The sequence below is a fragment of the Hemicordylus capensis genome, chromosome 6, assembly GCF_027244095.1.
Source record: "Hemicordylus capensis ecotype Gifberg chromosome 6, rHemCap1.1.pri, whole genome shotgun sequence".
Taxonomy (NCBI): domain Eukaryota; kingdom Metazoa; phylum Chordata; class Lepidosauria; order Squamata; family Cordylidae; genus Hemicordylus; species Hemicordylus capensis.
The window spans coordinates 132,081,243-132,106,603 of NC_069662.1; the positions used below are offsets into that span (position 1 = coordinate 132,081,243).

The 25,361-nt window shown below is 43.0% G+C and overlaps 1 protein-coding gene across 2 annotated transcripts in view; it reads right to left on the minus strand.

The window, feature by feature from the left end:
• Nucleotides 1-25,361, minus strand: part of VPS50 (VPS50 subunit of EARP/GARPII complex) — a 128,333-nt gene that overhangs the window by 27,578 nt on the left and 75,394 nt on the right. Inside the window, exons 18-21 of one of the 2 annotated variants that reach the window (XM_053263967.1) lie at nucleotides 24,587-24,763; nucleotides 20,533-20,651; nucleotides 10,598-10,704; nucleotides 3,808-3,929 (exon numbers count right to left, since the gene is read on the minus strand). In XM_053263967.1, coding sequence (XP_053119942.1) covers nucleotides 3,808-3,929; nucleotides 10,598-10,704; nucleotides 20,533-20,651; nucleotides 24,587-24,763 — 525 coding nt within the window. Of the gene's footprint in view, nucleotides 1-3,807; nucleotides 3,930-10,597; nucleotides 10,705-10,979; nucleotides 11,071-20,532; nucleotides 20,652-24,586; nucleotides 24,764-25,361 lie in introns of those variants that run through there. The other variant, XR_008310227.1, reaches the window with a different exon arrangement.

Consider the following 25,361-nt stretch of genomic DNA (forward strand, 5'->3'; position numbering starts at 1 on the left):
AAGTTTCTAAAGTGTCATTCAAAAACCACTTAAACTAGTGTCCTTGTGCATAAGTCAAGTTAGTCCCATTGAAGTCCTACTGGCATATACTGCTAAGTGGCTTGAAGTAAATGAAACAAGTTGAATACTGAAAAGATGGAATATGTTAAATAGCATGCAATTGTCAGTGCCTACAATTGTTCTGTGGATAAGCAAATTCTGAAGAGCACTTACTCTATCAGTGTTTCTTTGTAGGTGACACATCTGGGGCATGGGGGCAGAATATGGTTTCACTGAGAGAAATGTCATGGGGCCTGGGGGCAGGCACAAATTTTTCATTCTGTGCTTATCTTTAAAGTTCCCAAAGATTCCTTTCTTAGTTTGGTTTGGCTGACCTTTTAATTGGCAAGCAATCAAAAGTTCAGCCACTCAACAGTGATGTTACTGCAAACTTAAATGGCACCAAATATTGAAAAGTGCAGAAGAAAAAAATCTATATTACTTTTATTGCTATCAAGTGGCTTTCAATGGAGAGATCCAACTGCTTCCTGGATGAAATTCAGGTGTTATATGCGACCACATAATTGTAAACCCTTTTGGCATTCTTCCACTGCTGTGTGGATGAAAAACCAGGATCCAGGCACTGCTATTAGAATATCTGGTAGTTACCAAATATGGTAATTAAATCTGAAACTGTGCCATTCATTCATTCATTAAAAGGTTTTGTATATTGTACACATGTACAGCATACACAAATTTGTTCACAGATGAGGTCGTCAGAGGGGGCTCTGTTCTGCGTGCCGACAATGAGGGAGGCTCAGCTGTCATGCATGCAGGACAGGGCCTTTTCCGTTATTGCCCCCAGATGTTGGAAAGCTCTCCCAGCATTCCAACTCCTCCAACACAGTTTTTAGAAAGGAAGTGAGAGCTTGGGTTTTTACCCAAGCTTTAAGAGGAGTGTAGGGTTTTTTTTGTTGCTGCTGCTTTGTATTTTATGGTTAGATTGTGTATGTTCTTTAAATTTTTAATTAGATCTGTATTTTTATATCCAATTTTAATATTTTTATTGTGTAATTTTTATAGTCTTATATTGTTTTAAATGTTTGTAAACCGCCTTGGGATTTTTTTTAACTGGCAGTATATATATTTAACAAACAAATATATATGCTTCCAAACATCAGGCTTTGATATCATTCATCATTGTGAATCATATTGCGGATTGTGTCTGACACGACTTGCAAGGCTGCTCTAATGATTCATGAATTTCTGGGTCTAAGCATGATTCATGAAGTTGAAACATGCTTAGCAGCCAAAGTGCTTTTGGCTGGTGCAAAAGCATCAGTTTAAAGCACTTTGCAGTGGTTTGCTTAGGGCAGAGTTTAATTAGCAACTTGGGCTTCTACCATACAACTGTGAGAATGGTTTAGTTCTTCAAAATGCTTTTCTGGCAGGATTTGCAATACTATCTTCTTGTATAAGTATCTCTGACCTTTTGGTTAGTCATCTTGTAAGCTTTTATGGGCTGGTGGAGTGAGTCTAGTGGCTAAGAGGCTGAACTCTGAAACATGGAGACTAGTTTAAATATCGCCATTGTCATGAACTCAATAGATGTCCTTCAATGAGGCCTCAGTGTCAGCTTTCCCCATCTGCAATATGGATCTCATGACCGCTAACTGGACAAGAAGCACCTTTTTAAAGGGGCGACTCTCATATTTAGCAGTGGGAGAGCAAGTGTGCCTATTCAGCCCAGCACAACATCTCTCCAGTATGTTAGAATAAGCCAAGGTTGATTGGTTCAGGTGTCACAACTAATCTTGACTTGTCCCTAAACTCAGTTGGAAGTAGAATTTTTCTGACTGATGTGCAGGCAAGGAGGGATGCGCACATGGAAACCGAGAATAGAAGACACTGTGCAGAACTGACATTTAACCAAGGCCAAGTGTCTCACATTTAAACAAAGTGAGACAGTTTGTGACCCACCAAGCCTAAAGCAGCCCACCAGTCTTGAATTGCGGCCTGCCAGGTGTCTGACAACACATGCACACACTTTTGCAGCCCAAGTCAGGCAAGCAAAAGCAGGTGGCTTATGGAGCCCCTTAGTGGGCTATTATTGAAGGCTGGTGGGTCACAATCTGGTCTAACCAATGGAGATCACTGGTCAAGAGCACATTCCAAATGCATATTTAATACATTAGATAAAGTTGTTTTAAAATTTCAGAGGTGCTAGAATATCATGTTGCCTTTACAAGAGAGATGAATTAAATTCATAGACCCTTTTAAGTCATATGTTTCCTGTGAAAACCATCCTAAACCAAACAAAAATAAAAGCACACTACAGTAAGATACACAACTTTTTTAAAAAAAACCTCAGCTGCTATGCATTTACCTGCCTAGCACTCTGGTGTTGTCTGCTAGATGTGGAAAGTGTAGAACTGGGTAAGAACTTTAAAATACAAACAGGAGGCACAAAGCAAAGATAAAGAAAACAGAAAATGTGAAGCAAAGAATAGCACAAACAGCCAATGCAAGTTCTCTGTAAACAACCAAATCTCAATATATTACTCCTGCCAAAATGAACAGCTCAGGAGTATCTGGAACCAGATGTTGTACATGTGTGGATATTTTTAACAAATAAATGACTAATTTATAATTCTATTCTGTTAGGGCTCATGAAGCAGTCAATTCAAATGTTCACATTGGTATTTCAACTACTGTTCTATGGAAAACATCCTTCCTCTGATAGTCCCAGACACATCTTTCAGATTTAAAAGTTCTAAATAAATTATATATAGCATGTGAAAAAATGGATTCAGCTAGTTACGGTAGAACCAAGCTTCTTAACATATGGACGTGGCTATCCAAAGATTCACTGATAGCTGCAAAAAGGAGTCATGGGATCTTCCTATTATCCTCTTCTCATGTATCTTGAACGGGCCAAGAGCCCGGGGGTTGATCAACAGAGGTGCACCTAGGTAATTTTGGAGCCTGGACCTAAAGGCTTTTGGAGGCTCCCCCTGCTACAAGTTAAGCATCATTTTTAACACATAGGTTCTTGAGGGCACAAACCACACCACCCAGGACAGACTAAAAATGATTTGGGGGCCCCCCAGAGGTGTGGGGACCCTGGACTGGCCCTTAAGTCCAGGGGTAAGAGCGCCTCTGCTGATCAATCACCTCTACACTTTGAATCACTGTAAACAAAAAATAGCACTGTCCCCCTCTACAATCAGACTCATAATTCTAAGGCAAATATACTCGCCATGTTTTTTAGTTAATCTGAAGTTCCTTTCAGGGGAGTTGGTTGTTGTTGTTTTTTAAAGGCCATAAAAGCACACCCTCTGGTGGCCCAAACAAATGGCTCAAGCACTGGGCGGCATTGCCTTTTCAGAATGCCCGGGGCATTCACTGGGCATTGCCTTTTCAGAAGGAGACACATTTTAGTTCTCTTCCAAAGGAGAAGCTTAAATAGTTTTTGTTCTCTTGGTCTCAGAAGGTTTACTCTGACATAGTGTGAAAACTCCCCGAGTTAGAATAATATCAGATTTGAAAAGCAATTAACTGAAGGAAAATGAATTGTTCTAGCATTTACAGATGTATCCACCTCTGTAAATACCACCAAGCAGAAACTAATTTTTTCCTTAATCCTTAGACTGCTTTCACAAGTGCATCTCCTTTTCTATGCCATCTTGAAAGTCAAGATAAGTATAAACCCATCTACAGGCCTTGTAATAATTATACTTAAAGAGCAATTTACTATCCCAGCCATGACTGTTTCCTTATTCTTCACCATGCATGCCAAACACTGATTAAATGGTAAGATTTACTTACTGTGTCATTTCGGCCAAAAAATGTATATATTGCATACAAATAGTAATCAAAAAGCTGAGACATGAAGTGGATCACATCAAATGCAATTGGCTTCAAGATGTTCATCATCTGCATGTATTTGCCTTTAAGACAAAAAGCGGGGGGGGGGGGGGGGGGAGAAAAGGACAAGTTCAATTTTCCAAGTCAAATTTATACATTATTGCACTTAGTGAATTCAAACTAGTTTTCATAACCACTTACTGTTTAACCCTGAGTACTGAATACTAGTGAGTTGACCATAACAATGGCACGTGAAAGGTGTGTATGAAGCAATGCCAATGGGCTGGATAGTTGTCTGTTTTTGCAAAGCAGAAACACACTGCAAAATCCATGCTGAACCACTCCGTGTCAGGGGTTTTTGCCTTCACTGCAACAATGTCCTCAAGTGCAGATTTTATCTCTCCCCCAAAGGAACAAATGGCAACCATTCACTTATGTAAGAGAAAGCATAGGAGTGCACTCAGGCCACCATAGGGTAGGAACTAAACAGGTTCCTGATCAACCCAGCTATGACATTCAGGGCTGTTCCTAGTTACACAGCCCCATTTCAGGCTCATGGCTCATCAAGCTTGTGGCAAAAAGGTCCAGAGGATACTGCTCATCCTAACCATCTGGTTGAAGAGTACAGGTGCCCACTCTCCCCCTCCCCAGCACACCATCCCGCCACTGTCTAACCACTCAGGGGGCAGTTTTCTGAACTGTCCATCAACGCATTGATTAAACACAAATGCACACACTGAGGGGCAGTCCAGTCTGGATGAACCATCCCACACATACGGTTAGGTGATGGAACAGCGCACTGGATAAGGAGGAGACGTGAATGAATCGCGATTCACAGCGCAATTCGAAACACATCCCCGGCACCTTTAAAAAGAGGAGAGCAGGTGCATACTTGCTCTTCTACCACTCACAACTACTTCTTATCGGTGGCCCTCCCCCCCGCCAGCTATCGCCATGTACCAACAATGCTCTCTCCAGCTGCTCTCGCGTGCTGGCGTGGCGCAAGAGCAGCTGGGGAGAGTGCCACTAGCATGCGGTGATAGCTGGCAGGGCGGGGAGGGTGGGGTGCCACTGATACAGGAAGTGGTGATGAGCAGCGGAGGAGCAGATATGCACCTGCTCTCCTTCAATTTAAAGGTGCCGGGCATGTGTTTCTAATCGTGCTGCAAATCACGATTCATGCACATGCCCACGTTCCTCACGCACATTATTAGAATGACCAGTCACAGGGATGTCCAAATTGGCATTCAGACTAGGAGTCTGAAAGTTATGGTTAATGCATACCAGACACACAGCAAGTTTATGGAAAATATCATACTCTATAGCTTCCCCTGCTAACTTGGCAAAGAGGCACCTTTTAATGTGGTGATTCTCTTTAATTAGCAGTGGTAGAGTAACTGGCCCTATCCACCCCAGCACAGTACTTCCAGTGACTGTTGCTGGTGTCTATCTTATGTTTCTTTTTAGATTGTGAGCCCTTTGGGGACAGGGATCCATCTTATTCATATATTATTTCTCTGTGTAAACTGCCCTGAGCCATTTTTGGAAGGGCAGTATAGAAATCGAATTAACAACAACAACAACAACAACAACAACAAGTTAAAATAATTGACATAGCAATACCAGGGGATAGCAGAATAGAAGAAAAAGAAATAGAACAAATCACCAAATACAAAGATCTACAAATTGAAATTGAAAGGCTGTGGCAGAAAAAGACCAAAATAATCCCAGTGGTAATTGGCGCCCTGGGTGCAGTTCCAAAAGACCTTGAAGAGCACCTCAACACCATAGGGGTCACAGAAATCACCATCAGCCAATTACAAAAAGCAGCTTTACTGGGAACAGCCTATATTCTGCAACGATATCTATAACAACTGACAATAAAATTCAGCCATCCCAGGTCCTTGGGAAGGACTCGATGTCTGGATAAAACAAACCAGTCGATAACACCTGTCTGACTGTGTAAACAAGAAATAATAAAATAGCCTGCACTGAAAATGGAGTACACATACTCATATTCAGGGGCCTGAATAGCTTTACAAAATCAGCTTCATGCCCTAATAAAGAGGCATAACAAACTTTAACAACGTGGAAGAGCCCCAGGTGTTTCCTCTGAAATTTGGAAAAGACACCCTGTATTCGTAAATGATCCCCATTCTCCTCCTCACAGTAGTTCAGACCCTTAAGTAACCTACATGTGAGATAAACATAATATATAATAGTCCCAAGAGCATAGATTTTCAAAATCTCTCTTCAGTTGGCTCATTTATACAACACAAAATGTATGACAGCATTTAACAGACTAGAAGCAGCACAAGGTACTCGTCCCTCTAAATCTTGTCCCTGTAAAAAACAAATTTCTCCACAGAAGCCAAGAACATTTCTTTATCACTGCATCATTCTGCATCTTGACACCATACATGTTCCAAGAACATTTCTTCTTTGTTCCTTCCATAAGATGATGCCAATTTTAAACTCTCTTCTATAAAATTATCAAGCAACCTATTTGCACTGAACAGGTATTTTAAAGGTATCACTAGGAAGCTCACCATCAGCAAAAGCATAACTAAAAGAGATGTGAAGGACATTGTGAGCACCCCTTTCAGTAAAAGCATACTCATACAAAAGTAACTTATCAGTCATGTTTTTTCTTGACAGATGTTGCCAGGTTGGCACATATTTCTTTGGATTATTTTCTTGCTCTCTAATTAAGCATAACATGTCACATAGTGTGGCCTGAAAGGTTTAGTACCACATTGAATTCAAGTTTGAATTTTGTTATTTTTATTTTTATGACATTTTATGTTCTGCCAAGTGCTTAGTGATATATTTAGCATTATCCAGGCCATTAAAAAAAAATCATTCTAATAGTGGATTCACATGATCATAGATCATTATTACAAAATACAAGAGTATTGCAAATACTATATAACAATTGAAACTTCCATTACATTTTGGTTCACTCGACAACAGGTTTTGTAGCACACAAACGCTGTAACCAAAGGGAAAAAAGCTCACGCATGGTAAATTTATCACAAGTGGATTATAAATTAGACAACCTGAATCTGCCTCTACAGTCTGACAGAGAGAAGAGATAACAGAAAGGCATTTGTTCTACATTTTGAATGAGGTTAAGCCGCATAGCACAATTTCTACAATAAATCATAGTATCAGAAGTGGCAATACAATGCATCTGTAGAAAAGATTACATTCGCTCATGCAAGATGAAAGGTGAAATTATATTTATTTTTATCCCGTATTTCTAGCTGACCGCACCACACTATACACACGGTTTGCATTCATTGACTTCAATCACACTTAGTTATTACTAGTTTTCTCAGGGTACAGCCCAGTAAAACTCTATATGGCAAAACTCCCAGATTCCAAAACCTGTGTTCTCTGCCTTTTTTCATGCTTCTCTGTTATATCCATCCTTTTTTTACTCTTCATTTTCTTTCTCCCACAAATGTTCATATAATGCTCATATTAGAGTTGGTAAATACATGAAGGCTCTCATGTTACATGGGAAAACAAAACAAAATATTCATGTATCCCTATCCTAAAACTTGGAAAAAAACACCTCTTTTTAAAAAAGAATGAAAAGTGGAGTTCTAGCATGCTTGATTTAAATGTGGTGGGGTTGCTGGAAGCCATGTAAAATTCCATAGGAGGTGGATATGGCTGGATATATACCAATTAGTAGGCCTGTGCAAACATTTGGCTCCAAATAGCTGAAGCTGAATAACCTGCAAGGTTCTACTGATACCACATGAAGGCAAGTGTTCCTAATGTGCATCTCCAAGGGGGACTTAGATCCCTAACCAACCCCCTACCAGTTCGGAAGGTCCCTTAAAGAGGACAGCACCCTGCTGGACTTCCAGCATCATCTTGGAATGTGTGCGGGAAACACTGGGAACCGAAGTCGTTTCCAGCAATGTCCCCATATAAGTGCTAGAAAGGACTTTGCTTCCCAGTGCTCTTTGTACACCTTCCAAGATGATGTTGGAATGCAGCAGATCACTGTTCTCCTTAAGGATCCTCCAGAACCAGTAGGTAGCTAATTAGAGATCCAGATCCTGTATGTAGAGGTGTGTGTTGGGAACGCTCGCCTCCGTAGGGTGTCATCAGGGCTTTGCAGATTATTTGGCTTCAGTTATTCAGAGCCATATATTTGCAAAGGAACATAGGAAACTGCCTTCTACTGAGTCAGACCATTGGTCCATCTAGCTCAGTGTTGTCTATATAGACTGGAAGCAGCTTCTCCAAGGTTACAAGCAGGAGTCTCTCTCAACCCTATCTTGGAGGTGCCAGGGAGGGAACTTGGAACCTTCTGCATGCAAACATGCAGATAAGCTTCCCAGAAAGGTCCCATCCCCTAAGGGGAATATATTAGAGTGCTCACATGTAGTCTCCCATTCAAATGCAAAATAGGGTAAACCCTGCTTAGCAAAGGGGACAATTCATGGTTGCTACCACAAGACCAGCTCTCCTCCCCTACCAGGCCTACCAGATGGCCACTTCTGCCTTCGGCAATATATTCTCTCCACAATATATTATCTCTTAAGCAACATTCTGTAGCCGAACCTGAACCTCTGGCACAATGTTCTACCACTGAATTGTCAACCTAGCTAGAGATATTTTTTAATAAAACTTGTAAAGAAATGAAAAAGATGCAGGGATGGTGGAAATCAGGGCTTGGGGCACAGGAGTTTTTTGTTACATTTTCTGGCTTGTAACCACCAAACAACATAATCTCTGCCAAGTTCATCTAAGTTTTGATAAATGCTATGAAAGACCAAAGCGCCGGCTCAGATTTATAGCTAGTAATTCTGCAAACGAACAGATGCGTCAACCGACTATTAGTTCCGAGAAAGATATCGTGTGTTTGGCCAAGAACTACTGGGCGATATTTACTAACTTATTACTGCAGTGTCCCAGAAGATTTGAAGAGCAGCAGCTCACGCTGTTAGGTCAAGCTAACAATTCCAATGTTTTCCAAGTGTAATGACGTTTCCATAAGAGCTTGGGGAGGACAAGCCTGGCAAGTGTGCATGAAAATGAGCTTCCATACAAAACAATTCAATTATGTTCCCCTGTGCTCATCAAACGAAAATCAGCTTTGCCTACATTTGAAATTAAGTTAATGACTTCATGGGATAACTTTTTTAAACAAAGCAAAACATTACAGAGGTAAGGAAAGGAATGCAACACTCTGAAAGACACGCAACCACCACAAAAACACGCTCACAGATGCACATGCTTAGCCAGTGTTTGCATAATACAACCACCCTCCCAAGGTTTGCCTCTTACTTCTTCACTAAGGTTAAGTACCAAACATCAGTCAAATCATGTTATGTGAATGCTTAGTTCTTTCTGTTAAAATACTATGGCTGACATCCAGACTAAAATTATGGATGCCCAAACAGTTGTGTGCATGCAACAAGGGAGTGGTGACTTTTGCTGATCCCTCTGCAGCCCTTTGTGATTCCTGAATAAATGTCCTTGAGGGCTGTGGGACCCCCTCAGGGATATATATTTTATGAGGTACGGGGGGGTGGGGAGGTAAGAGTGGTGAAAACTGCCCCTACCCCCACTGAGCGCACAGAACATTATTCAGCATGTACAACATTCACCTGGATGTCAGCCTAAAACCACAATCTAAGGTGTCAGTCCAGACAAACCCTCAACGTTTTGTGCATCATCACTGGCTTTGTTGTTGTGCGGAGGAATTCTTCTGAACTTCCCCTGAGGGCAAAGTTGTCTGATAGTTGGGAGTGTTGCTTCCAGACAAAGAAGGGCCAGAAGCCCTGCTGCATGTGCAAAATTCACTGCAGAGCCATTTGGATCAGGGCCTGTTCATTAACTTTTGCCAATGTCCCTTTTAACTCATTGGGTTAGATAAGTCTGCTCTCACATGCAGAAGGCGCTCACAAAAGGACAACTTTACATGTTTTGCTAGAATGCTGAATTGAAGAAGTGAAGTTAAATCCCAAGATGATGTCCTGCTTCCACAAGTGCTCATGTAAGAACTTGCAAGACCCCTTGCACAAGCAGAATCACAAGAACGGCTACATAATCCATTATAGCACAGTGAGAAATTTTGTGCAAAAGCTTGAGTAAGTATTTGCAGAACAGCACTAGCAGCCATTTTTCTTCTGCTTTGGATCAATTATTATAAAGCAGGATTTTTTTTTAAAAAAAGTATGAGATTGGGGTAGATTAGTAGTAGAGCATATGCTTTGCGTCTGGAATGTCCGAGGTTCAATCAAGATATCCTTGTCTGAAACTCCAGTATTGACAATACAGAAACTCTGGACAATACAGAAACTCAGTATTGTCTGCACTGTCTAACAGTGCAGACAATAATGAGTTAGATGGACTAATAGTCTGACTTCGTATAAAGCAGCTTCCTCTGATTCTATGTACACAGAAATTGCACATACTTATATTTTCAGTCATTTGTCCTTATGACTTAGGATATATATGGAAGCATGGTCCTCATGAATTATAAATTTTTATTTTCTCTCTGATGCCTTCCACTTCCTGTGAAGCATCAGAGCTCACCATAAATTTAGGTGTCACATTAAAAATGGAATGATTGCCAATACTTGCATGGAAACAAATGAAATATTTTCAGAACTATTCAAACAAAAGAATATGAGCTTCCTCTTCCAAGTGTTAAAATCCAGGTGTCTTACATAAAATATACAATATGTATTTTAGAAAAATTAAGCCAAACTCTTTCACTTACCAACGAGTCTTATTACATTAAGTGTAGTGTTGGTTAAAATGGGCGCATTCACCTTGCTGAGGCAATAATCTGACCGCTTCTTACTCCTCAGGGTTTCTCGAGAAATACTAGATTGAAAAGATATACACAGCATAAATACATAGACACATGCCCCATCACAAAGATTGGGGGAAGTAACATCTCTTTTATAGCTTGACTAGTAGGGGCGGTTTATCATTGACTGGTCAACGTCATTTTGCATAGGTTACACTTAAAGGAAAGTTCAAGGAATTAAATATAGGTAATTAAAAAAAATATTCATGTACTTGCAAAAGGGAAATAAAACAACCGTGTGAAATATGTAGGGTTTCAACTTCAAACATTAATTTTATTGAATATTTACCATATATGGTAAATTTGAATCTGAGAAAGGTCTTCTGCTTCTCTTGATGTCATTTTGGAATTATTGATCTGATTTACTGATTTTTAAAAATCTGTTGAGAACAACAGTTAAAATATGGTTATATTTAAAACATCATTTAAAAATAGAAAGAAATATTTCTTAACCTTCCCCCAATTGTATTCCAGAGTAAAGGTAGTACATTCAGCTAATTTCAGTGGCAGGATTGTTCGTGCAAAATTTGGTATATCTAGGTAATCAGAAAGTATGATATTCAGAATTTCTTCTTAAATTTTTTTTAAAAATTTAAACTTTCACCGAGCATATTCTGGTGTAAAGTGTAGTGCATTCAGTTAATTTCAGTGGCAAGATTGTGCAAAATTTGCTATCTGTAGGTCATCAAGAACTAGGACTTTATTTCACACCAATCAACCCACCCATCCTTCAAAATATGTAATAGATTGTGCTAGCAAACAATAAATTAGTACAATCCAATATTTGTTTTTTGCTCTCTGTGTGTGTGTGTGTGTGTGTGTGTGTGTGTGTGTGTGTACACACACACACACACACACATTTATGTATATTAAGGCCAAACCCTTCCCCCATAACACTCCAAACTGTAAACTGTAAAGCAATGTATATGTTAATGATTCGATCCAGTGGTTATAATTTTTTGCCTAGAAGCAAGTAGCAGCCATCATAAACCTGGATGCATACAGTGTCAGCCACATCAGGCTCTTCCCACTGCACCTTTTGAAAATTAAAAGGCCTTCACTGAGAAGGGAGCAAAGACCACACAGCCAGACTACCCAGCTGCCAGTACAGGTGGCCCTCGTCACCCATTGTCCCGACACCCGCAGTTTTGCATATCCATGGCTGGGCAATGGGGACCCGAACTCAGTATACATGGTTTTAAAAAGGTTAAAATTTGCCTATGTGTGGTTCCTGGGTGGTCGGAAATGAGGCCGTTTCCAGCCACCATTTTGCTGAAAGTAGCCATCTTGTCAAACAAACAAACAAACAAACAAACAAACAAACCACACACACACACACCCCTCTATGATTTTTCATGGAAAATCACTGGAATTTTGTTGTTGTTGGGGGCATTGTTGAACACCTGGAGACCCACAGAGCATGGTCAGCACTGTATTTATCTTATTTCTTCCATTTTTAGCCTGCAGGAACCTAACCTCCCCGCCCCCCCGCCGCCAATTGCCATTGCCTCAAGGTCTTTTATCCACAGTTCCATTATTCACAGCTGTAGCCAAGAATGGAACTCCCGGGGGAAATGAGGGTCACCTGTAGTCAGAGGAGAGGATGGCTTTAAGAGGGGTTTGGATAACTTCATGGAGGAGAGGTCTATCATCGGCTACTAGTTGGAGGGCTACAGGCCACCTCCAGCCTCAAAGGCAGGATGCCTCTGAGTACCAGTTGCAGGGGAGTAATAGCAGGAGAGAGGGCATGCCCTCAACTCCTGCCTGTGACTTCCAGCAGCATCTGGTGGGCTACTGTGTGAAACAGGATGCTGGACTAGATGGGCCTTGGGCCTGATCCAGCAGGGCTGTTTTTATGTTCTTATGAGAGATATAGGATGAAAGGTCATGAAAACAGCCATAACAACCTAATGAGAACTGGGGTTAGAGGGAATTGAGTGCATTGATCCATAGAGTGACTGAGAGTCGGACACGACTGAACGGATAGAGAGAGAGATTTGCTACCACAGAGAAATATATCAGATGGGATGGAAGCAACTGTGATGTAATTACATGTTCTTTTTTCATGTAAGCTGCCTTGAGGGTCCTTCTGGATCAGGACAGAAATGAAAAGATATAAATAAAATAAGCTAACACCACCACCATCCTGCTTTCTTTTATTTGGGTAAGAAAAGTCGAGGATGATTGCTCGCTTTGCAGATATATCTTCATTGCAGAAGTACTTCCAGCCTACGAAGCAAGATGCCTCTAAATACCAGCCGCAGGGGAGCAAGAGCAGGAGAGAGGGCATGCCCTCACTCTTGCCTGTGGGCTTCTCAGAGGCATCAGATGGGCCACTGTGGGAAACAGGATGCTGAACTTAATAGGTCTTTGGCCAGATCCAGCAGGGATTGTACATTCTTATCTTGCCTTAAATCAGATATGAGTGTCTCTTCACTATGTCTCTTCACAACCTCTAAGATTCAGTGTGAGTGCACCCTTGTTTAATTTCCATGTATCAAGACAAGACACCAAAGCCAGGTAGACATGTATTGGTTTTGGACTGTCTACTGCTAATCACCTTCAGCATTTCATGAGAAGTGGAAAGGCAGAACAAGTAGTTATAATAAAACCAATAAGCTAGAGACTAGCTAAAGCTTAAGCATCTTTATGACACACTGTGCAATTTATATTTGGGCTAGATACTGGTGACCCAATATATTTTGTTTATGTTTGTTTGATTATATACCAACCTTCCAAAAATGGCTCAGGGCGGTTTACATTAAAATCAAATACACATAACAAAACAATTATATATATATTTAATCCCCGTAGACGTGCATCAGCCTCTGTGGGGATGCGTCCCGGCAACCCAGCTGATTGGCTGGGCAGCGAAGCGGAGGGACGCACCTGATTGGCTGAGGCGCATCTGTGGTGTAGGACAGAGATGGCAGCGGGCCTTGCCGGGCCATGGAGGCCAGGGCGGTGGCGGGGGCCCTGGCCCGGCCGGGGAGGCCGGCGGAAGCCTGGCCGGAGACTGAGGCGGGGGGGAGAGAGGTAGCCGGCCCCAAAAAACACGCAGATGCTCTGTGCGGGGGTCGGCTTATTATTATTATTTTAATTTAAATCAGATTAAAATTAAAACTAGATATCATTAAAAGCCAGACTAAAAAGCTGTCTTAAAGATAGTGTGGCATGGCTTTGACTGCCTTTGGGAAGGAGAGCTGGTCTTGTGGTAGCAAGCATGACTTGTCCCCTTAGCTAACCAGGGTCTGCCCTGGTTGCATATGAAAGGGAGACTTGATGTGTGAGCACTGTAAGATATTCCCCTCAGGGGATGGAGCGGCTCTGGGAAGAGCATAAGGTTTCAAGTTCCCTCCCTGGCTTCTTCCAAGATAGGGCTGAGACAGATTCCTGCCTGCAACCTTGGAGAAGCTGCTGCCAGTCTATGAAGACAATTACTGAGCTAGATAGACCAATGGTCTGACTCAGTATATGGCAGCGTCCTATGTTCCTATGACTGGACTTAAAACCAGCTTGGCAAAGGGAGATTACACATCATTCTTTGTTTTTCTTTCTCTCAAAAATTAATCCTTTGTTTAGTTCTGTTTTCCACTAGCCTCAGGCTACCACATCTGTTTATTTGCCAGGTACAAGAGAAATAAATTTCTCAGCTCCTATCCTTGGCAATTAAGTCATACTTAATTTTGTCTTTGCTAATGAACTAAAGGGATCAAAGGCTCTCGGCCCCAGTGTTTGAAATGATCGAAGAATTCACTTTAGAAGCAACTTGCAGCATTTTATTTTCTCTATATAAAAATTGTACTATGACTCCTAAACAAAAGAGCATTCCTTGATTTTTACCAGGAGGACTTACCAAATTCTTCACTTATAAAGGTTTCCTTTCTCAGAGCTGTCATCAGGACCCTTTCAAAATTAATCTTCATTTGCCTCCAAATCACTACTGATCTGGATTAAAATGCTGAGTTATGCAGCTTCATTTGATTTTAGAGGCTCTCTCTATATCAGTATTTTCAAATGGAATTCTGGGGAACCCTACAATTCCTCCAAAGCTTATCACTGAATAGATAATGACCGAGAAGCGTCCCTAGCTTGCCCACACTACTAATAAATCACATTATTTCCCTGCAAAATGCAACTGCAAGAACTTATTTGGGAGTTTGGTGTAAGCTTTTATCTTCTTCTTTTTAAGCTTAAAAGTACTTCATTTACATTTCCAGAGAGAAATGCTATGATGTACAAGATTAAATCAGAATTTTGGAAAAAATAAGTGAATGTGAAGAAAAGTCCAAAGCTAAAAATTTGTGCTCTAGCATGTTTATCCAAGAAGGTCTTTCCAAAGTGAGCTTTGGCAGAGTGGTGGTCCTACAGCTATTGATGAATGCAATAAAATTGTACCAAACTGCATAAGAGTCTTGGCTCTTTTGTCCTAAAATTCTGATTTTGTGCACCAGCTTTTTCAGTAAATATGCCATATCCTGAAATACCATGAGCTCAACATTTGTAGGTCCAGTTTTTCCCAATGTTTAACTACTTCAGGAGATTAACTGATTTGCTGACAACATAGCAAGACCCAACAAGCCAGGACAGTCCTCTGTTTAAACCAACAGCATCCTAGCTGTTGTACTAGAATCCTACTTTACTAGAATGTACTAGAATACTACTTTATCAACAGATATGTGTCTTTGATGGCAGGTGTGTTTGATGGTTGCTCAGTGGAAGAGCATCTGCTTCGCATAGAGAAGATCCCAAGTTCAATTCCTTGAGTCTCCAGGTAGAACTGGTAGAACAGGAGAACCTCACTATTCATGGAACCGCTATTTGTGGTTCTGGATATCCGCGGGGTGTTTCACTGACTCTCTTTTTTAGTATCCACATATATAAAAGGGTTATAGCCCACGTATCCATGGGTCCTAGAGGGCCAGAAGTGACAGTGGAGGTGCCTCCTTTCCTTGCAAAAATGGACCTTAAAAAAACAACCCATGACTTTTTGCGGTTCTGTGAGTCATTTCTGGACACATGAGGGGATTCCTGGCAACATACAGATCCTGCAGAGCATGCCACAGTAAGTTTTTTCTGGTTATTTTGCCATTTTTTTAATGTCCCCACCACCACCATTTTCTCTCCACCCTGGACCTAACCCCCCTTTCCCCACAGTGATAATGACTCATTACTCACGGTTCTATTACGCGTGGCAGTAGCTGAGGAACGGAACCCCCCATGAGTAATGAGCTTCTCCTGTACCTATTTGAAACCTTTGAGAGCCACTACCATTCAGTGTAGACCATTCAATAAGTTGTAGCTGGGGGTGATGTGAGTTGTAGTTCAGCAACACCTGGAGGGCCACAGGTTGGGAGCTCCTGGTATATATAGTACTGAAGTAAAGGGATCAATGGTCGGACTCCATAAAAGTCAATATAAGACAATATAAGCTGTCAGTATAAGACAGCTTCCTATGTAACCTATGGTGGGAGAGCGGTTCTCAACAGGCAAATCAAAGTGGAAAGGGTTCCCTAAAGGCAGAACCTCTGGAAAAGGAGCATTCGTCACAAAGTTTCTTCTAGCTGCTAGTGTTGAGGACATATTACGTAGCTTATCCTCCCCGCTCGCTCCAGTGGGCAGGACAAATCAATTAGGCAGAGCCTTTAAAAGATGAGAGAGAATGCCCCTCCCAGTTCTGTGTAGTCAAGCCCAGCTTCTAGAAGGTACGTAACAGTGAAAAAGGGAACATGCAATATTGCAGTATGAAAAAGAAAAAAGGCCAAGCAGAAAGAAAATGCTAACCAGTGGCCGTGGACACCTCAGGGTGGGTCGAGATGTTCTTAACACCAGCAGCCAGAAGAAGCCTTCATGGTGAGTGACCAACGTTCCTTTCACGGCTGCTGGGTGAGGACATCTCGTGTGAGATGTGTCACAGCTAGAGACCTCAGGTGGGAGCATCCCCGGCTAGTGGAACGGAAGAACATACTGGAGGACGTGTCTGCTGAACGCGGCCTCAGCTGAATTGAAGAGGTCCAGCTTGCAGTGCCTAGTAAACATGAAGAAGAGGTCCACATGGCTGCCCTGCAGATCTAGTCCAGTGGAGCATTAATGGAGAAAGTCGCCAAGATGGCTGCTGAATGGGTAGAGTGGGCAGTTATCTTCAGAGATATTGGAAGGTGTTGGACCTCGTAGACCAGGTCGATGCAGGCCTTGATCGGACGGGCCAGGGTTGGTGAGGATACAGCCTGGCCGATGGTGGAAGAAAGGAAAGCGATAAAGAGAGCCTTGGAAGACCTGAAAGATGCTGTCCTGGCAAGGTGAATCTTTAAGCAGCGTCGGGCATTGAGTTTATGCCACTGCTTTTCCTTGGTGGCGGTCAGTCGGGGGCAGAACAAGGGTAGGACTACATCCTGGGAACAGTGAAAAACTGATGCCACCTTCAAAAGGAAGGATGGGTCAGGGATCAGGCAGACGGAATCCCAGGAGAAGACGCAGAATTTAGGATTGGAAACTCAGAAATCCATACAAAACTCAGAAATCTGTCTTGCGGACATGAGGGCAATGAGGAAGATGAGTTTCACAGATAGGATAGTAATGGAATAGAGTTGATGGGTTCAAAGGGTGGTGCATGAAGGACCCAGAGGACCTTGTGAAGTTCCCAGGAGCGGAGGAAAACGTCGCTCCTCTGAGAACACCTAAGATAAGGATGAGATTGGACACTCTATCCCTTGGTTGGAGCTAGGAGGTTGGCCAGGGTGGCTGCTTGATGGTGTTGGCCTTAAGGCCCTTATCCAGGAGGACCTGAAGGAAAAGGAGGAGTTGAGGTATGCTGCAGTCATCCGGGGTAAACGTACATTGGCGGCACCATTGGAGGAAAGTCCTCCAGGTGGTTTGGTAAATCTGGTTGTTAGAGGCCCTCCTGGATGCAAGAACAGTGCCCATGACTTGGGGGTATATCCGTGGTGTTTCAGGATGTTGCGTTCATTCACCATGCAGCAAGCTTGAACCAGGCCAGATCATGGTGGCCTACTTGCCCCTGGGTAAGGAGGTCTGGCAGGATGGGTAGAAAGTATGGACCTGCAGGATGGTCTGGCAGGATGTGTAGAAAGTATCAATCCGAAAGCATGGAGGTGGAGTATCACTTGGAACCAAGCCCAATGTGGCCAGAAGGGGGCCACCAAGATTACTTCTGCTTGCAGGAGCTATACATGATGTAGGAAGTGACAGAGGAGCAGCACTGGGGGGGAATGTGTATAGGAGCTCTTGTGGCCAGGGCAATGACATGACATGCACGGCTTCCGTCAGGCAGCAGGATAATCGAGAGAGAAACCTTGGGAGCTGAGCATTCGTTGGTGAAGCGAAAAGGTCCACACTGGGAAGACCCAGGTGGGATGAAATCATCTGGAACACCCGGGAGTTAAACCTCTATTCCACTGCATGGAGTTCTTGTCTGCTCAGCCAGTCCGCCTGGGTGTTCGGGGAGCTGCTGATGTGGTGAGCCAGAAGGGAAGTGCATGCTTCTCTGCCCAGGAGAGAAGAAGGACTGCTTCCTCGTGCAGGGATCTGGAACGAATCCCCCGTCAGTTGACATGTGCTTTGGCTGTAGTGTTGTTGGTGCGAATGAGGACATGGAAGTGGTGGATCCTGTCCTGAAAAGCTAGGAGTGCTAGGTGGATGGCTTGCAGCTCCAACCAGTTGATGCTGTGCCTGGCTTCTTGAAGTGTCCACTTCCCCTGGGCTGAGTGGTTGAGGAATTGGAGGCCCCAACCCGAGACGCTGGCATCTGTTGTTATGATGAGGTGAGGTGGGTCCAGAAATGGGCAGCCCTGGGCCTGCACCACCAAAGCAAGGAATCTCTGACTGATGGGATAGGTTGCAGGCTGAGGTGGTAGTGCCTCCCGGCCATGTAGGTGACAATGTTCATGGTGGATTGGCATGTGGAGATATGGTTCTGTCAGATCTACTGATGCCAAGAAGTCCCCGTGATGAAGGACCTCGGAGATGGAGCAGAGGGTTTCCAAATGCAACTTCCTTCACCAGACTAGCCTGTTAAGATATTTGAGGTCTAGAATGGCCCGAAGGGAGCCATCTTTGGGGGGCACGGTAAAGAAGATGGAATAAATGCCCACCCCTCCTGGCCCACTGGAACCCCTTCTATGTCAGAGATGTTGAGGAGGTGTTGGATTGCTGCTAGCAGGACGTGTTTCTGTAGAGAACAGGAATGGAGGGTGAATAGGAAGCGGTTCCTGGGGTGGGATGTTAACTTGATCTTGCACCCGTGCTGGATGGTGTCCAGAACCCAAGCATGGAAGAAGAGACAGAGATGGCCTCCTACGCTCGGGGGCGGTGAGTCAGGAGGTCTGGTGGGGCTTCTGCTTTAGCCCGAACTGCTGCTTAAGGCTCTTCCTTGATTTGCGGGGGGGGGGCTCTCAGAGTAGTCAGAAGAGGAGGATTAATCGAAATCCAAAGACTGAGGCTGATCTATGAACTTATGGTGCTTTTTTTTTTCCTGGGGGCTGCTCTAGGGAGACATGCATGGCCTCCATGAACCAAGCTTGACAGGCTATCGGCATTTCCCCAGGAAAGGAGGGTACTGTGGAGTGGGGGTGTGGACATGGACTTTGGGGATGGCTAGGCTGGAGGGGAGGCAAGGGGTCCGCCAGCGGAGGACTCACTGGCCGCTGAGGTGGAGGAAGAGCTGGTCTGGGAAGGCCTCCAGAGCCCCTGTTGTCAGGGGTGGGGGGATTGGGATGGCTGGAGTGAGAGAACGTGGCTGCTTGAGCTCCTGAGGGAGGATTGGAGCTTGCAGCAGCGGCTCTGCTCAGGTTTTGGGGCCCGAGGGCCCTTCCGGATGGTTGCCTGTATCTGCGTCATCCCGTGGGGGCAGATTCAGCATGTCTGGAGTGGAACGGGCATGCCAGAGGAGTTTGGACCCACGGGGCAGTGGGGGGATTGGCAGGCCCAGGAACCAACTGCTGACCAGGAGGAGCAGAGGATATGTTGTCCTCCCAAACGACAATGTTCGGGCTGTTCTGTCTTCAAGAGGGGGAGGCGGGCCGATATCATTTGTTGGTACAGGTCACAGAGGCTGCAGAGACCTTCGGAAGCTCTCTGCTGGGCTCCGATGCTACCAGGCCTCTGCTCGACTCTGGCGCAGAACAAGAGGGTCACAGCTGGCCCAAAGCAACAGCGTGTACAATGGCGGCATGATCGATTTTTCTGTGCTGCAGCTGGTGTTCTTTGTCCTTGTGCAGCAGCACGTGCAGGACGCTGGTCCTCTGAGGCTCCATGGGAAGGGAAGAAGGAAGGAAGAGGACAGAAGGGAAGAAAAAGGAGGATTTCTTTATCTTTTTTTGGGGGGGGGGAGAATTGAGCTGGAAGAAAGGCAGCAAGAAAATGAAGGAGGAAAAAGGGTTGCAGAAGAGAGAGAAGCTAGAAGCTGGCTGAACAACCTTCTCTGGAGCACTCGCAGGACAAACTGAACTGTGAGGAGCTATCTTCTCCCGCCTTTTAAAGGTTCTGACTAATTGATTTGTCCTGCCCTCTGGAGCGAGTGGGCAAGATAACCCACATGAGATGTCCCAAGAACCACTACGCTACACCATTTGAAGTTTCTATAAGGATCTATAAGGATGACAGTCTAATCCTCATGACAATGCCATGTGTTCCAACAGTCGCCAGATGACATCTCTATGTCGTTTCATGCTTTCAATTGTTAATGGTTTCAATTTCTGATGGATTAGCTAAGTGTATCAGTTTTATACTGAGCTTTCAGGATATTGTATTGGGACATTACCCATCATCCCATGCGTAGCGTGGCATGCACAGGAGGAGATCCCCATAGGGCTCAATCAAGGTACCTTTTGACAGGAGCATCTCCAGTCTGTTCATCAACATAGTCTCTTTTCAGTTCTTCGGGAACATCACTGTCGCTGTCGTACTCTTGATAGGCACTCTTTTCCTGCTCATCTGATTCATACTATCAAAATAAAGCATAAGAACTTTCAGTTCTGTCACAGTAACTCAGAATATAGATAACATGCCTCAATTGCCCACAGGCTTTAATACTGCACACTGAGAAGGAGGCATGATGCAAGATTATGCTTCTATTATACCCCTCCAGGCAGACAACATGCTCATGAGATGAGTGTTTTGAAAATGTAACACACTATGGCAGTACTTAGCTTTCTTAGTATTAAATACACATACACACACACACACACACATCAGCATCACACTGTTTGAAGAAGAATAACAAATATTGATATGAACGCTTTTTCATATCACTATTGCCCACTCTGAGCCACAGGGATGGAATTGGTCAGAAATTTAAGCACAATAAACATCTTATAATGGACACTTTACTTTAAAATATTTTATGCTTGAACGACTACCAGCAACAGCTTTCAGTTGTAAGAGAAACAATGTCACTGAAACTTTGATCTAAATACGCTAAATTGTAATAAATTGCAGATCACCATCATTTAAAATACTAGCCAAGTGCTTCCAGAGAAATTAATGCCACATGTAAGATTAATGAAACCCGTTTACAATAACTGCAAGTCTAACTATTGTCCAATCAAGTTTAAGGAAAACATGTACATAACTCTTTTTCAGTGTTCTAATTTCTTTCTCACAGAACGTTCTGCACTGCAAGTGCCACACAGACGCCAAAAATTACTCAGCACAAATTTCTTTTCAAGTCATAATGCAAAATGCTGTACTCCCTGCAAGGTAACAAAAATGAAACAACACAGCAAATCTTGCAAGGCGATTTCCGTCAGTCTTCATAATAAATATAAAACAATTGAGCATTGCCATGGGATCTATAACAAGGTTAGAACAAAACAGTCCTACCATTTAGAGAAATCACAGCCTATTGCTAATAGATGTGATCATTGCTCCTTCAAGTGGCTGGTTCCATTAACAGTCCTATTATCATCACAGAATTGACACAATCTCTTACTTTTAGGTAGAGATCTAATGACATTTTAGCAACAGACTGACATTCCCAAATAATGATCAGCCATGAATTTGTATATTACTTGATGGAGGTTCACTTGTGCTTCAATTAGCAGCAGCTAAGTGAAATGCATATATTGTATTAACTAGACAGAACTCCAAAGAGGTAGCTATTTAGTCTGTTCCCATAAAAACAATACATTTTATGGCACTTTAAAGGCAACACATTTACTGTGGGCTAGCAGCAGTTCTCAACCTTGGGTTCCCAGATGCTGTTGGACTACAAATCCCATCATCCCTAGTGACAATGGCCTTCAAAGGCCATTGAGGACCCAAGTTTAGGAACCCCTGACAAAGTATATACGGCTTCAACTTAGGTGAACACTTCATGCATCTGATAAAAGGGGGCTATGGCCCACCAAAGCTTATGCCTCAATCAATGTTTCTCTCTTTAACGGCACAAGATTCTTTGTTGGTTTAACTAGACAGACATTGCTACATTAAAGTCAGATACTGTCATGAACAAGTTGCACACAGAAAATCAGTGTTCAAATGCCAACTCAGCCAGGAAATCATAGGGAATTTGGGCATCTCACTCTCTCATACCATACACATGCAGCATCATAAGATGGTCAAATGCTTAGAATCAATTGCACATTTCAGACTACAAGTGACAGATGCACTTCTTATTCCACTGTTACCAGTAGAGACATGTCCTGTTGTCATGAGTAGGAGTCACGTAAAAGTTGTGGTTGACCTCTGGAACAGGGAACTGCTTTCAGCAGTTGACACAATCACTCCTAGACACACTCCCCACTCCAACTTACAAGTGTCCAATCATCTTTCTGGTTATGATGGAGCTTGGGGTGATAAAACGGCAGTGGCAGTGGCTAGAGTGGCAGTGGAGAAAGGTCCATGAATCCAATCACATACTCTATTGACATTTTAGAGTTGCCACTGTACTGGTGATGGCGAAGCCTACCACATGCTTCATTGACTCTTCCCTTCCTGGACAATTTGAACTGCTTGAGGGACCTGCCCGCTTGGTGAATGTCTCCTTGAGGGATGGGGCAGGCATCATGGCCTTAGAAGACACCATTCCTGGAAAAATCCACTTTAGACGGTATTGGTGTGAATAACTACTGGCCAGTTTCAAATATGCCATTCTTGGGCAAGATGTCTGAGTATGTAGTAGCAGTCTAATTCCAGGACTTCCTGGAAGACAGGTTATCTGGATCCTTATCAGTCCAATTTCCAACCTGATCTTGAGACTTTCTTGATCCCTCTGGCAGATAACAAGGAAAGTGGAACCCTGTCAATTTCCTCAGTAAATGGCTGATATCATTGACCATAGTGTCCTTCTGGGTCATCTTGACAGGATAAGACTGGAGAGCATTGTTATACCACGGTCCCAGCTCATCCTGAAGGGTAGGTCTCGAAAGGTAGCATCAAGAGACTACTACTCTGCCATTGCCCCAAGAAATGCTGCAAAACGCCACCCTGCCTCCCATGCTATTAACACCTCCACAAAACCACCAGATGTGGCTGGGATATGCAGATGACACAGAGCTCCATTTCTTCTTTCCATCAAGTCCAGGGGGGGGCAGTTGAGGCCCTCTACCAGAGCTGAGATTATTGATGGACTGTACAGAGACAAATAAACTGAAACTTAATCTTAACAATTAGGTGAAGGTGCTGAATGACTGGAGAATCAGGAGATCTATGAGTAGATGTACAACATATTTGGGATGGGATTGCACATCCGCCCCACCCTCCCCCCTCACTACACACAAAAAATCCCAAGTTCACAATCTGCAGATACTCCTGAATTCAATATTTCTGGAAGCTAAATTAGCAGCAGCAGTCCAGGGTGTTCTTTTCCCATTTTAAGCTGGCATGCCAGTTGTGCCCTCTCCTGGACAAAAAGGATGTGGCCACCACCTTGGTAACATGTGGAATACATTTCTCAAAGCAGCCCCTTGGACTGTATGTTAGAGAAGGGTTCAGAAGCTACAAATGTTCAGAATGCATCAGCCAAGAATGTTAACTGGAGCATGCCACACAGGGCACAAGACTCCGATTTGGCATATACTTCACTTGCTTCTAGTTGGTTTGGGGGCCCAATTAAATGTGTTGCTCTTGACCTTTACATCCCCAAATGGCTTGGAGCTAGGATATCTTAAGTATCATCTTCTCCCATGTGAACCTACTTGCTCCCTGAGCTCAACTTCAAGGCTTTAGAAGCCTTGTTCTGTGTCTTCGCCACCATCTGATATGATGGTGGTACCTAGTTTGTGGAACATTCTCTTGAAGAAGGCTCACTTGGCTTTCTCAGTTCTGGATTTTAGATAACAAGTTAAAGACCCTCTTGCATTCCAGTGGGCTTTGGTGATGCCACACTATTTGTTCCTGTCATTATGCCTCCATCAAACTCCTCAATTCAATTGCTTTCTGCTAGGGATTTATGTTATGTTTTATACGCTTGCTTTGATATTGATGGTTAAACTCCCTTGTGGATGCTACTGCCGGATAAAAGAGAAGGGTATAAATACTGTAAATAAATACTAAACTTTGTGACTACAATTTCTCAAATGCAATGCACATTTATACACAAAAGCTACGGACAGGTGACAAAAATTGGATCTATTTAACAACAAGCAGACTGAAGTTTGTGCATGAAATTTAGCATCTGTCATTGAAAATGAAACAATAAAAAGATTTACCCAGTTTAAATGCTTGGAGAACCAGCGTCAAATTGTAAACACGGTATTTTGCAATCTACCTTTTAGATTATAACCTGCTCGGATAAGAACAGCCTTGCAGGATCAGGCCCATGGCCTACCTAGTCCAGCATCCTCTTTCACACAGTGGCCCATCCATTTAAAAATGGATGGCTCATTAAAATACTGTAGTTCTACAACCACTAAGCCCTCATCAAGAGTGTTTGCATACCCCATTAGAAGCCAGCACATCTTCCGTCTCATCATCCTTGTTGTTGGCTTGAATTTCAAAGGGGTTTCCTCCATTACAGTACTGCTCAAACAGAGTTATAGTTGTTTCTATTTCTGAAGCAGGCTGCTTGCTCGGAGACACCGAAGGCGAACGTGACTGTGCCATGAACTTAAATTCCTTTTAATACAAATAGATAGAAGATCATTGTAGACTCTGCCAGGTAGTTCAAATATTGATCCATATAATTAAAGAGCAGTGTCTGGACAAGTGCTTTGATATTAGTCTTCCCACTTTTCATTCTTAATGTTTACCTTTTAGACCACTAACTTAAGGGTCAGTTTGAGGCTTTCATAATTTTAACAGACTTGTACAATTACCCTCAGGCAAAACACAAGAGCTATGAAAATATAATGACTTTGTTTTTACATCTATTTAAAGTTATCAGTATAAAAACACAGAACAGCATCCTGACTAAATTAGCCCTGACAAAGTCCCATTGAAATTAAAGGGACAATTTAGTTATGATGAACTTGTTAAGGATATTTCAATAGTGCTTACTCATGATAAATTTAGCCTAGATCCTACCCACAAATCCCACATTTTATATACCCATATGGGATGGGGAATTCATTTAGTGCACTGAAAAAGAAAGCCTAATTCTCAGTTCTAGATGAAGCAAATTTAAGCTAGGCTAACCCAATTGTAAAATGTTCATCCATATTTGGAGTGCAGTTCATATATTAGCAGAGTATTGTGGGAGATACGTATAGATGGC